The sequence below is a fragment of the Typha angustifolia genome, chromosome 14, assembly GCF_048772165.1.
Source record: "Typha angustifolia cultivar Huaian chromosome 14, ASM4877216v1, whole genome shotgun sequence".
Classification (NCBI taxonomy): Eukaryota; Viridiplantae; Streptophyta; class Magnoliopsida; order Poales; family Typhaceae; genus Typha; species Typha angustifolia.
The window spans coordinates 10,030,001-10,044,354 of NC_133252.1; the positions used below are offsets into that span (position 1 = coordinate 10,030,001).

A 14,354-nucleotide genomic window follows, 5' to 3' on the forward strand; every position below is an offset into this window, starting at 1 on the left:
ACGATGTTCTTCCCTTAAAATTTGAACCGTTCTGCCGGAAACCATGCAAGCATAGGATTTTTAACTTCCTCGGACGCTCTCCATCTGTAGAACAATTAAATCAAAAGAAAAAAGGATACTTGAGTAACAGAAAGAAACATGTTGATAGATAGATCTATATGCCACCAGGTTCGCTTCATGGGATTTGCTAATTAAGTGCAGCATCAGTATAAACCACCCAGTAAAGGGAATAGCAATATAGGTTAATCAATTAGGAGCCTCTGATACTGCAAAAAGTTCCTATAAACTAAATTAGCAAAGATTCATCTCCATTGACCATCAGAACTAATCAACTAAGCTATGTTGGCTATCATCCATTGATCAGTTGAACTGACAATGATTCCACCAGCCTTTCAACTATAAATAGATTACAACAGAAAATATGAGATGCCACGAATGCTGAACTGACCCAAATTTCTATTTTTATCAAATTTCCATCACCATCAAGATGACATTTATATAAAAAAATTGATTAGCAAAAGAATAACAAGTTTTGATTCAGTAAATTGATACGAACCTTACCGGGATGACTTGAGAGCTCAGAAGGTGTCATTTGAAAGGATACTTTTGCAATCTCAATAGCTTCTTCTGAATCAGGTGACAGTTCGAACTGCAATTGGCTATCCTTCCTCGATGGCATTGGGCGAACCGCCTTGTCATTTTTCTGACACAGCTCGCAGACATATACTTTAGAATTAACCTGTGCAACAAAGACAAATCAGATCGCTGAAGCATATTGATTCATGTGTTAAAGCTAGAGTAATTAGAAAATATGAACACTGCAAATCTCCTTCAGATAGCATAGGACAAAGTAACTTACGGTTCAAAATATCCATAAAGAAAAAGAAACATAATAAAACAAGAATTACAGCAAAGTACCGCCGGTCCCATCTTAAAAGGAGAAACCCAAAAAAAATGCCAACTGCAAGTTTGAAGTTTGTAAAGTTTTTTTTTATCAACAAATAGAATCATAGTTATGCAACACTGAGCAGAAAGGAAAGTACCATGCATTCTTGAGCCATCATGAAATCTAAATTATAAAAGATAATGCTTCAATTGAATTTCACATGATCAGAAAGCGAAAGATGGACAAACAAGAATAATTTTTTTTAAAAAAAAGAAGAAAAGATGAGCAACCTGACAGTCTGAACACACTAAAACCAACATCCTGCAATGACTGCACCGGCAACGAGATGAATAATCATCAAAGGATGAAGCACATATTAAACAAGTGCCAAGTACTCTTGTATCCAAGCTTCCAACTGAAATTCTGTTGAGTCACATTAAAAACATGGAACTCAATATGTGGAACTTCATTTAAAAAGGTGATAAGATCATGACAAGTCACTAATAATTAATTAATTACTCACCTATGATCAAAAACAAAATTCTTTCCCTTAAAATAACCACCATCTGGAAATTGCTCCAGATATCTCTGAATTCCACCATATAACTGGCACAAGAATCATATAGTATGATTAGCTGAGACAAACATAAATTTGACTAATCATATTTTGAGGAGAAGAACAAAAGGGATAGAGAATTTCATTACCATCAATCAGTGGCTTGTGAAATACATTAAAATGGAATATGTATGGCATAGAAGATCATGTATTGCAGTTCAAAAAATGCAGCTGTTGATCAATGAGCCCCTTACCTATATATCAACTTTTCTTTCAATCGTAGCTCAAGTTTTTAAATACAATATGTAGCTGTGATCACTGAGCATTTATGACCAAGAAGTATGGGAAATATTGAAGTTCCATTAGAAAGTGCCCACTGTTCATTCCTCAATTCCACTCCATCCTTTCCAGCCTCCCTAAACTTCCACTTGAATCCATCCTATTGGACAAGGGGAGGCAGTGGAGAAGAGAAGGATGTGATTTGAGAGGGGGGATGACATCAAAATTACCCAGATATAATGTCAGAATTTGGGTTACACTACAGTTCATGCTAAATTAATGACAGCATAATAGTTCATAATTCTGGTCAAATCGCAAAATAATATGAAACTATATAAACATGCTCTGGTGAAGCCATGAAGGATGTCTAGAATTCAATTCTAACTTTCAGTCATCATACTCAAAGGTTATTCTGAAACAAATTTAAGCATCTTCTCTGCTCATGATTATTTGTCACCATGTCACAGAAAAAGTTTGCATAGGCAGTCCCTAAATATCCTCTAATTGCATCACAATGATGCTATTCAGATAGCAGCAGTATGCTAAGAAACCTTCATCAATAATTATTTCTTTAGGATTTTGTTTTGGTATAATAAAATTGAAAATCTATATTAAGTGCCGGCTGATGTCAAAACCAAACTTTGAAACATGAATGAAGATTGATCTCTACAAACCACTACCAGTAGACAATAACAACCACAAGAAATCCAAAAAACATAATTGGGAGTACCTGAAACACATTATCAAAATCGACACCTTTAGAGCGGATGTATGCTGATGCCATTTCACACCGTATACCTCCAGTGCAGTACCTGAAATATCATAATGCATCAGAGCATGTTGTGCCTATACCTTAAACAGTAGCAATGTGCGATAATGCAGTCTCGTTGTGGCATTAGACAATGTTATGCATATAAAAATTTACATACATGAGGATGGATTTCCCACGCAGCTGTTCCGACTGCTGATCTATCCAGGAAGGAAGGTCACTATATTGCCTTATCTCTGGATCCAATGTCTCAATATTTGGTGTTTGAAACTTCCCAACCCTAGTCTCATATACATTCCTTGCATCCAACAAGACAAGCTGTTTCTGTTGGATGGATTCTTGGGAAGCCAAATTATTTCCTAGCAAATATAATTTTACCAACAATTACATTGCTGCATGTGATAATCCCAACAAATTTGTAAAAATCTACTGTTCCAAAGTAATAAACTTTTAGCTGCCATTGGACATAGCAAATTTAACTTACCTGCATCATGAAGGACTTGGTGGAACTCAACTGCAGACAAATGTTTTCCAGCATTCAGAATTTCTGGAGACTTTGACAACGGATTGGACCTAAAAGTGACCAACTCCTGAAAAATGTTGAACCATAAGGATTTAAAATACTCTAACTAATAGGCAATTTTAAGACTTATACAAAGGTAATGAACTTAGAGTTAGATCAGAAGAAAACCTTTACAACCCGGATCGAGAGCGAAGTGAAGCCGCACTCTTGAGCAATCTTCTCATTACTCGGGCGCTCACAAGATGCCAACTTGAAGTCAGTGCCTTCGAACAAGCTCATCGATTCCAACACAGCAATATGCTTCTCCAACGACGACATCTTTCCACCAACCTAGTAAATCACGTTAGAGAACCATCAAAACCAGGAAAGGCACAACCTTTACCCCAAAACCTCATCAACGGAACAAGATCAAACTCAAATCAACTACCAAAAAGCTTAAAAATCAAAGAGAACTGGGAATACGGTGACGTTGACGCCATCGGGGGCGATTCGGACGCGGCCGAGGAGACCGAGGGATCGGGAATTGGAGTTATAGAAGCGGACGAGAGAGGGGACATCGGGGACTGGGGCGTACTTGTAGTAGAGAAGAACTCCGTCTCCATTTCGCGAATCAAGAGCTACGTTTTCCTCCATTGATGCGACTTCCGAAACCTTAACCCTAACGGAGATCCGAGGCAGATCAAACCGAACCAACGGTTAACGGATATATGCGTTACCGACCGGATTCGGGTCGGATTAATATATAGCGGGTCCTACTTGGATCCGATTTAGGGTGTCCGGAATCCGGATGGCACATGCAAGACATCAAATAAAAGTTTAAATTCTAAATTCGAATTTAGAGTTTTCTTTGGAGGTTTATTCAAGCATTAATTTCAGATATTTCTCACCTCTATTTAAGGACATGGAGTGAGAATATCTAAGAGTTTGTTAATTTCTTCGTAGAATATATATTTTATTATTGAGTGAAGAGTGGTTTTATCATATGTTCGAGTGCTAGTACTTCAATTAAAAATAATCCTAATGGGTCAAAAATATTGAAATATTTATCTACCATATATTATGACACATAATTAGAGCAATCTAAGGTTTTTTCCTCATGAAGTAGTTCATCGAAAAGGAGTTCGAGCTGAGTAATGAACTTTGATCAAAGCAAACTAATCTAGTTTGGGCACATTCATAGATTTTCCTCTCAATTTTTTACTCATACCGAGTATGTATTACATTTTTCCTTCTTTTTTTCTCTGGTTTTAAGTTTCAAAATACGTTTTCAATCAATATTTCTAAATCTTGTAGAATTTTTAATTTATGTAAATTAAATAGATTTTGATTTTTGACTTTTGCATTTGAACTAGATTTTGAATGGGATCCAATGCAATCAAATTAGAGCCACCTCTATTATCTAATGCCTCCTTGAACAGACATTAGTCAACTGTCCCTTTCCATCTTATTTCTGGAGAATCCAAGATCCCAATGCTCAATGCATTCCTTCTCTTAATTATTTGCTACAATCTTAGACTCAGCATCTTAATCTTGAGCAAGAAAACTGCAAGCAATTGAAGGATAATTTTTTTTTCCCCTATCATTGTTCATTTCATAGCATCCAATGCTATCATATTACAGCCATTACATAAGACCTAAGTTCTTTGGATTAATCTTTAAGTACTCATCAGTCATCCAATAGCAAATCAACTGTCTCTCATTTACTATTCTTTAACTTTGATACTAATTATGTTTTCGACTAGATTATCCCATTCGCTCATATTAAAGTTATTCTGATTTATTATTTTCAGAAGGTTTCTTCTTTTACATGCATACTCTTCACAAATTTCATATTCTTTTATATGATATTCAAAACATACACTTTAAAACTTTAATTTCTTTTGTATGGATGACTCTTGGAGTTAACCAATCATTAAAATTTTGAATAACTTTGCAAGAACTTTGCAATTATCTAGTACATTACAAGAGCATAGCTTGGATGTTCTTGGATTCCTCTTCCAATTATGCATCAATAAAGCTAGCTTTTATTAATTTATTTCTCGATAGCTGATGCTGCAAAAGTTTATCAATGATCATCTGTAATAATGTAATAATACAAGAACTAAAATCAAATGAAGTGGAACAGTGCTAAATTTTGTGAAGTGGAAGATCGAAGAAGGGAAGAAGGTAAGCAAAATAATTGCAAACCTGAGCATAGTTTCTTCTGTGAAGTTTTGTCCTACTCGTCGGCGCCGGTTAATGTAGGCAAGTTCCGTACCGGTAATTCTATCTCTCGCCTCTTTCCCGCCTCGGTTTCTCTAGATTCTTTGCTTATTTAAGGAGCTCGCCCCTCGAATTGGATATCGGGGAAGTTTGCTTCTTTTTTCTGTGTTCTTTTGCTTACACTTTGGGATGCTTCTTGGTTTGGATTGAGCCTTCCCTTCGTCGTACATTCTTCCATGGAGATCTTTGGGCCCGTTAGTGCCGGCCAGGTTCTCGAAATTTTTATAGAGTTGATGCCCAAATATTTGATATATTGAAGAAATATGTGATTTTGATGGAGGATTTCGGATTATCATTGACTTTCTTCAATTGGGTCTTTTTATGAGCAATTTTTTTTTGTGGTTTTTCAATTAGTTGATACTTCTTGTCAGTACTGCAAGTGGTCTCGTTTCAATTTATGATTTAGTCATTGGCTAATGGCAACTGGATGTGTAATTGTATCAGGTGTCACTTCTTCTAGGATTTGTACCAGTATTTGTGGCATGGCTCTACTCTGAGCTGTTGGAATACCAGAACGCAAAGTTTTTGAAAATGTGAGTCATATATTTTCTTAGATGATTTCTTTCCTTGTTCTTACTTGGTAGAAGTTGTGATGTCTACATTTGGATCTTTCAAACAGTCGAGGTCACTGATTTGCTCAATAACCGAAGCACTTCTTCAAGGGCACCTAGACTATTTTGGGGCATCACCTATCTGAGAAAGTTAAAAGATAATTTAGATACTTCTCTTAGAGCAGAACCTTAAAAACCTTAAAATCTCTTACTGCAACCAATTACTCCTCCTGATCAGCACTATGAGCACAAAAGAAGCATATATATGCATGCCTTTGTTGGAATTATTCTTTTGCAGTCAGTGGTGTCTTCTTATGGCTATATCAAGTTGCAAGTATTTACAGTGTTAGTTCTTCATATTATTATATAATGTAGAAATAAATTCATTGCCTAATTGCTTATCCAGTGTCAGGTATTCTGTTGTAAACTCGGTTGGGTTGGATAACTGTGATGATGCTAATACTCAACTGTTAGAGGGAGGTTCTTCAGCAACATCATCAAAAGTTCACAAATCAAAGCAAGATCTTGTCAGGTTTTTGAATAGAAATATACCTAATATGACATCACAGTACCAAAATTAGAATATTTGCTTGATAACGCCTAACTATCTTTCCTTATTCATGATTCTATTCAGGTTTCTTTTGATGGACAAGAATTTCTTGCTAGAGAATCGTTTGACACTAAGAGCCCTGTAAGTTAACCTATCGTTATATTTTGATCTTATTTAAGCCTTAAGTAGCAAGACATACCAGCTGATTTGCATTGAACTTACCAGGTCAGAATTTGGAGCCCTCCTGGCCTACTTTTACATATGTGACCGCACAGATCTCCTTGGAGAGTCAACAAAGGTGTTCTCTTAGTCATTATGGGAGTCCTGCTTTCTGTTACATGTATAATGTCTGACAATTGTATGTGAACTTTTGTTTAACTTCATGCAAAGTTGTTTTAGAGGAAAAACTCGTTATGTCCACTGTTCAGTTTTCTGCAATAACTAGATAAGCAGTCTTTATGTATTCACCTTCTGCACCAGGAAATTTTTAAGTTAGCACAAATGTGCAGTTAAAGAATACAGAATTGTGTTTGAATGTAACTAATTTCCTTGTTCTTAATCTATTAAATTTACATGTTTTCTGTCCATCTGTTGTAGATGCCTATAGATCTGTCAAGCTTCTAATGAGCATGACTAACAGATAGTAGCTATTATTTCCAATTGTTCAAGAATGCTTTTTTCCTACTAGCGGTTGTATTGTTCTTGTTCACTTTAGGATAATATGGTTTTCTGTTCTGACTATGCTTCTCTGTCTGCAGTTCTATAACAGGGATATCTTCCTGTTTCTGTACTTCCTTCTTATAATTGTTGCAGCAATGACTTCGTTTAAGGTCCATCAAGATAAGCCACAACTCTCAGGAAAATCCATGCAATACCTTAACAGGCATCAAACTGAGGAATGGAAGGGGTGGATGCAGGTCAGTTATGTTCTATAATTATTTTATTCTTTAGTATAAAAAGCTCATTTTTCACTGTTTAGTTGGATAATTTATATGCTTATGTATTCAGTCCTGTTCGTAATTTGATCTTTGTTTTGTGTACACTGTCATTTCCTTTCTTTCCGTTTTGTTTTGTTTGAATTGCTTGCACATGTTGCTATGAATTAAATTTGCTAGATAACAATGTCCAATTCCACATCTCTCTTGTTTCCTTCCGCATTGTGCTTGTACCAACAAAATGCTAGGTAAGGTGGCACAGATTTTTTTAAGCATAGGGCCACTGGCCAATGATGTGTTCCTTAAGCTTTACAGGTCAATCCAAAAGTTCCGATGTTCAAACATCAGTCAGAAAGTTTGGAGTTCAGCAGCTTCATGCATGCTTTAAAATCCTCATAGCACAAGATGCAAGTTGTATTTGACGCACTTGGCATAAAGCAGTTGAATTTAAATAAATAAAAAGTAATGCCATCTTGGACAAAGCTAGACCTTCTTGGTCTGGACCTAAGCCTGGCAACTTGAACTCTCTTCGGAAAAAATACTGCTTGGAATAAGGACAGCTTAAATAATTTTATCCCATTCTTCTAAAATGCAAGCCTTCTACAGTACATAGAATATACGCATTAGACTCCGCCTCAGAATTTATTTTATCGTACCTTTCCCAATTAAATTTAGTTAAAGATCTAGTTATTTTTATTCTACACTGATCAGTTTCACTTTTTTGAATTTTCTGCTTTTCTTTGGAGGATTTTTTGGTTAATATATGTTCTAATTATCTGATTAATTGGCCAAATGAGGTGTCACTTTTGAAGGCCCAATATTTTATTTACAAAGTTCTCAGCTCGAAATTGTTAATTGTGTAAATTTTGAACACAAATGGATTTCCCCTTGCCATCCAGGTGCTGTTTTTGATGTATCATTATTTTGGGGCCAAGGAAATCTATAATGCAATTCGCATTTTTATCGCTGCATATGTGTGGATGACTGGATTTGGAAACTTCTCTTATTATTATGTCCGAAAAGATTTCAGCCTTGCAAGGTTTGCTCAGGTGAAGTTTAGTGAACACCCTATTTAATGAGTTCCTTATTTCAAACACTGACTATTTGTGTTAAACAGATGATGTGGCGACTCAATTTTCTTGTGGCATTTTGCTGCATTCTTCTTGATAACCATTACATGTTATATTACATCTGCCCAATGCACACATTATTCACTCTGATGGTGTATGGTACACTTGGTTTCTTGAACAAGTACAACGAGAATGGATCAGTCATTGCAGTTAAATTTGCTGCCTGTTTCTTGGTGATTATTCTGGTGTGGGAGGTTCCTAATGTCTTCGAGGTTGTGTGGAGCCCATTTGCTTTTCTTCTAGGTCAGTTCTCTAAAGCTAATCCTTGGTTTCTTTTCTTGCCTCTTTCTTCTTTGTGATAGATAGACATAACATCTGATCATCTTGTCTTGTTCCAAATAACTGCAGCTTACAATGATCCAGATCAGTCAGCAAAGCAATATCCACCCTTGCATGAATGGAAATTCAGATCTGGGCTTGACCGCTACATATGGATTGTCGGCATGATATATGCCTACTATCATCCAACGGTGAATTTTGATGCTGTTTCTTCTTGAGAGTAATTATTTACTTTGTTCCTTCTGCATAGTGAAGATCCATTGGAGCAGTATAAAGAGATTTCTCATATGCATCTTAGAACCCAATTCAACTCAAAATTTTGATCTTATAAGTTGTTGGAATGTGGACTAATATTAAGTCAATGATAGTGGTATCATTGTCCTCAAGCACACATGGTACTCAGCATTGGTCAACAGGTGCAGTTTCTCTGCAAATTTCAGCCGACATGAGCATAAAATCTACTAAAATTAGTTGGGATTTTCAAACCTTCAGTTCTAAGTCAAATGTTGGATGATGGGCCAGTATTCATATCGCAGTAGAAACAGGATTTCATAAACACATTCAAAACCAAACTCAATGCAAAAGTTTAACCCTTTCAGCTGTGGTCTGATAGTACATATTAATTCTTCACAACTTTTGTATTATCTAATTTCTTTTCTATCTTTAAACATAAATCTCAAGTTCCAACGATGCCACTTCATAGAAGAAAAAAGAAGTTACAATGCTTTAGTCTTGTACTTGGTTGATGCCAGATTACATATAAATGATCTGATTTCTAAATTTCTAGTTTGTGTTAATCTCTGCAAAATTCATTAACTATGCCTTTTTATGCATGCTGATATAGGTCGAGAGGTTGATAGAGAAACTGGAAGAAAGCCAAGTGAGGGTCCGAATATTAATCAAAGCATCCATCTCTGCAATTTGTCTAGTGGTATGTATAGTATTCAGTATTATTTCCTTTTCATATATACTCTCATGTTTTCTTGATGTATCTGTATATTTTTTTTTCTCAGGTCGGTTACCTGTGGTATGATTATGTATACAAACTTGAAAAGTATACTTATAACAAATACCATCCCTACACATCATGGATCCCCATCACGTATGCTTTTACCATAAAATGTGATGCATTATTCACTTAATTTTTTTTCTAGATACTGATATATTTTCTTTTCTCAATTCATGGAATAATAAGTATATACATAGTCCTTCGCAACATCAATCAGCAGTTCCGCAGCTATACCCTTACCCTCTTTGAGTAAGTAACCTATGACCGATCTTTGCTTGTAATTGACTGAGATTACTCAAATTTTCTACTAAATTTGTCTATAGTTATCTGTACAATCACTGATTTTTCATTGGTTGTTAAATTGTTAGGTGGCTAGGAAAGATAACACTGGAGACTTACATATCTCAGTTTCATATCCTGCTGAGGTTTCTGCAACAATCTTCGTATCATATCGAGGGCTTCAAATACTTTACTTTTTACAGTAGTTGATTCAATATTTTTTGTTTGTTTGTTTGGACTTTGCAGATCAGGAGGGCCAGATAAACAACCTCGAAGGCTGCTGTCTGTTATCCCCAACTATCCAATGCTCAATTTCTTGCTCACCACAGCCATATATATCACAGTTCATGCTCTTTTCATGTGAACTGATATAAGATTTACTCTAATGCACATGGACATAGTAATTCTGAATTCCTTAATGTCATCATGTGCAGGTTGCTCATAGAATCTTCGCATTGACCAACAAACTGAAGATGGTGTTTCTACCAAGCAGAGACGACAAGCGCCTGGTATATAACATCATCACAGGCACTATCGTCTCTCTTACGCTGTATTCATTGTCACTAGCGCTGCTCAACCTACCGAAGATGCTGGTATGTAATGTCTAAATGCACACAAGTTGCGAAGTCCTTCACTAATAAGTCCTCCTGAAACTTGTCTTACTGAACCTTGGCCATTCTCTCTATCTTGTTCTCTCTGTGTTCCTTCTTCAGCACACGCAAAAGTAAAAGTTTTTCTCCTTGGGATTGCATAAAGAGCGATGTTGCAGATAGAAAGTTTGCAATGAGGTATACAAGATGATTAAGTTACGATATGTTAATAGAATTTCATATCATTGTAATGGATTTTAATACAAATAAATTTATCTTGCGTTTGTAGTCCAACGGTTAGGATAATTGCCTTCCAAGCAATAGACCCGGGTTCGACTCCCGGCAAACGCATTTTTATTTATTTATTTATTTATATTTTCATTTCTTTGATAAATGCCTATATATATAGATATATATATATATAACATTATATCTATTTGCGAGGATATAAATCCATTATCATCTTACTACATCATTAAATTTAGAGTTTGTTCTATATCCTTGTACCTTTTCTCGGTAAATAAAATATTTCTTTTGTTGCAAAAAGAACATGGGGCAAGTATGGAGATAGACAAAATGTCATTTACCCTTTTTTCATTCTTCTTAACATAACAACTCAGCTTTATTCTTTTTATTATTTTTTTTCCTATAGCAATAAATAACTATCATCTTCCTCTTTCTTTTATATTTTTCTCCAATAAACTTTTCAGAAACACCTGATATTTTTTTTTAAAAAAATTTGAATTTTCAAAGGTGTTCTTGGCGGTCGACATGGCGGTCGCCGTGGTGGGGCAGCACACTGACCGTACTGCCATTAGGTTTGGCGCTGGGAGAAGACGGCATGCCACATTGGCATGTCAAAGATCTACTAGGTAGGCGCTAAAATGGAATCTAGCACATCGCCCACCAATACAGGTTTAATAAATGCTATCGGGTTGGAAATGGATCAGATTTAGTTTAACGGATCAAATCCAACTGATTAATTGATAACTATTATATATAAGCAAAAAAATATTAAAAGTCTCTCTCTCTATCAAACGATCCAAACCATCAAAACCCTAAAACCAAACCCCCTTTCGAATTTCGATCCCACCCTCTTTCTCGGTCTCTCAGTCTGCATTTTAGAATATAAAGATCAAAGGGAAACCATGATTCGCCCAAATTTGAAAATACGAGATTAATATGTGAAAAGTATTTAAATTGGCTTGGAATTGATGTATAGACCATATTAGATTGACTCTACAACGGATTGATGTTAACCTATATATTGTAATTTTATGTTAAATTTTTTATTTATCAGAAATTATTTGATGACATTGTCTTTGCCATGAATTTTCACAAATTATATAAAATTTTCGATTATTAAAAATGCTGGAGCGCCACGGATCAAGAAAATACCGTTGATGAATAAAACATAATCCAGGAATATTGTGCATGGGTAAGCTGCAGGCAAACATATGCATGATGAGGTATGAGTCACTTTGGAGTTCAACCCTATAAATCATTGCCAGTGCTATTTATTTGATCAGCTCCCTTTCTCTTCATATCTTTCTATATATTAATTCCAGTATTTATTATAGAATAGGATATAGAGAATACCTCTTAATTAATAATTAAAATGCCAACATATATATATATATATATAGAGAGAGAGAGAGAGAGAGAGAGAGAGAGAGAGAGAGAGAGAGAGAGAGAGATGGTTTTTAAAAAAATGACTCAGTGAAGTCAATCTCTATTAATTATGTAAATGGATTTGTAAAAAAAAGAAAGATCAATGGACTCTGTAAACTTAATTACATAACAACAAATTTGCAGGTATGGTGTGCTGGATCGGCTAATAACAGAATAAAGATTAACAAATTAGCAAACAACTTCAGTTGTGTGTTCATGTCAAATAGGGTATATATGTTCCCTTATTTGTATTGATGTAGGGATGGTAGCATCGTCGCAGTTGTAGTCCAAGGAACAATAATCATGTACTGATGATGCTGATGTCGTCGTCTTATCGTGATCATAGCCAACTGATTGCACCGCAGGAACAGCACCGTCGATGGGTAGTCCGATGACTTGTTGGTCTAGCACTGCCGCCGGCTGGCAGATGACTAACGGTGCGTCGTAGTCTCCATAATCGTCAACACTGATGGCAGCGTCGCCTGCAGTTGGTGGCTGCAGGCTCTCAGGATAGGGATCTGAATCCAACATGTCGAGGATTTGGTCTATTTCTTGCTGTGGCAGCGGTTGAATTAATAACATGTCGTCCAAGGATGTAGAAGGAGATGCTTCTTGATCATGAATCGGCTCAGCGGCGGATGGCAACACTTCTTCTTTGGTCTCCAACATTAATGCAGCATCTTTGGAGGATCCTCTCGGTCTAGCACCCTGACCTTCTCTGCTCTTCTTCAGGGCTCTTCGGCTCACGTTAATCTTACACACAACCCATCGAGATTGAGATTGAGATTGAGATATATTGATCCTCTTCTTCATCCTTCTCCTCTCATCACTAATGCTGGGTGGTCCGCAGAGCTGGTACTCGCGCATCACGAACCCACTGCTGCAGTCGCATCCAGTGGGGATGAACGAGAAGAGACTCTTCTTCCAGCGCACGACCGCCGCTATCGAGGAAGGCCGTCTCCTCCTTGCTAGTGGATTCCTTCTTCCACGTTCCACTCTTCATCTTCCGACTCGACCGCGATGACCCCAACGGTTTCTGCTCTGAGAAGAAGTACGCCTCCACGCGGCCGGCGAGGAGGTCCCACGGCGGCGTGGAGAAGACACTGGCGTCGGAGATGACGTCAGCGGGAAGCGGGAGGCCCGCTACCCGCTGCAAGAGGTAGTCGACGATCAACTCCTTGTCGGTCGGAATGAAGTAGAAACCAAGGTCCTCGTCCATCGATGGCTCTTCCTTCTCCTCGTTAACGTTCCTGTTCTTGGAAACAAACTTGGGAGAAGACGATCGAAGTGGGAAGAATGCAAATGCGCATCTAATCGGCAGTATGGTCGTCTTATAGACCAAGGATTTCTAGAAACTACCCGGCAAGAGATTCTAATCATCTTCGGACTGCTGGATGGATAGAGACTTTATCCAAATGTAAGGAGATAATATCGGACAGTTATGATCAATTAGTGAAAAACTATAAATCTTTATTACAGATTGCCTGCTCAGCTCAACTCAGCTCTGGGTAACGGTTCACTCTTTTTTAACACGTACATTGTACACCAATCTAAAAAATATATATATATGTAACGGAAAAGACTAAAATACCCTTCCAGATTGGAGAGAATGACGTAATCTTTTAACTAGTGAATATTAGGGGGTTGTCAACAAGCTGAGCTCGAAATTGGAAATGCTCGAGCTGCGTGAGCAAGCAGTGAGCTAGATTTTTCAAAAAATATTTATAATATATATTTAATAACTACAATGTTTATATTATTCAAAAGGTGAGTATACATATAGATGATTTTTTTTATATTTTTAAATGTGAGACTATTACAAACCGACTTGATTTAATCTAAAACGGTTCTGTACTAGATTGAGGACGTGACTTTCAAAGAAAGGTGTGGATGATTTAGCCGTTGGATCTTTCTATATTTTGGATATGTTGTCGGTCTTGAAAACAGCTTTCTAACGAATCTAAGATTATAGAGTTTGGATAACTAAATCTTGAGATATCTGCTGAACAGTGGTCGAAGGTCAAATAAGCCCTAGCTTAATAGCCCTTCAATAGCTAGATATGTGTTAAATTAATTCATTGGAGT

General features: G+C 36.6%; 2 protein-coding genes and 1 non-coding gene across 4 annotated transcripts in view; 2 read left to right on the top strand and 1 right to left on the bottom strand.

Annotated features, from left to right (window-relative positions):
* Window positions 1–3,676, bottom strand: part of LOC140776736 (rhodanese-like domain-containing protein 6) — a 4,488-nt gene extending 812 nt beyond the window's left edge. Inside the window, exons 1-9 of one of the 2 annotated variants that reach the window (XM_073120558.1) lie at window positions 3,476–3,676; window positions 3,182–3,343; window positions 2,975–3,080; window positions 2,651–2,849; window positions 2,452–2,533; window positions 1,410–1,492; window positions 1,177–1,309; window positions 562–739; window positions 1–84 (exon numbers count right to left, since the gene is read on the bottom strand). The exon at window positions 1–84 is cut by the window's left edge and continues 812 nt beyond it. In XM_073120558.1, coding sequence (XP_072976659.1) covers window positions 1–84; window positions 562–739; window positions 1,177–1,309; window positions 1,410–1,492; window positions 2,452–2,533; window positions 2,651–2,849; window positions 2,975–3,080; window positions 3,182–3,343; window positions 3,476–3,646 — 1,198 coding nt within the window. In that variant the 5' untranslated portion in view covers window positions 3,647–3,676. Of the gene's footprint in view, window positions 85–561; window positions 740–1,176; window positions 1,310–1,409; window positions 1,493–2,451; window positions 2,534–2,650; window positions 2,850–2,974; window positions 3,081–3,181; window positions 3,344–3,440 lie in introns of both variants that reach the window. The other variant, XM_073120559.1, reaches the window with a different exon arrangement.
* A 1,668-nt stretch (window positions 3,677–5,344) lies between these two features.
* LOC140776171 (protein REDUCED WALL ACETYLATION 1-like) lies at window positions 5,345–10,879 on the top strand. Its single transcript, XM_073119784.1, has 16 exons — window positions 5,345–5,484; window positions 5,720–5,808; window positions 6,233–6,358; window positions 6,461–6,517; window positions 6,602–6,674; window positions 7,135–7,293; window positions 8,211–8,360; window positions 8,429–8,684; window positions 8,790–8,911; window positions 9,565–9,651; window positions 9,734–9,822; window positions 9,916–9,978; window positions 10,098–10,154; window positions 10,255–10,351; window positions 10,443–10,601; window positions 10,722–10,879. The coding sequence occupies exons 1-16, from the start codon at window positions 5,452–5,454 to the stop codon at window positions 10,734–10,736; spliced, it is 1,632 nt and encodes a 543-aa protein (XP_072975885.1). The 5' UTR covers window positions 5,345–5,451; the 3' UTR covers window positions 10,737–10,879.
* Window positions 10,878–10,949, top strand: TRNAG-UCC (transfer RNA glycine (anticodon UCC)). Its single transcript has one exon. It is a non-coding gene; the product is annotated as a tRNA-Gly (tRNA).
* The last annotated feature ends 3,405 nt before the right edge of the window (window positions 10,950–14,354 follow it).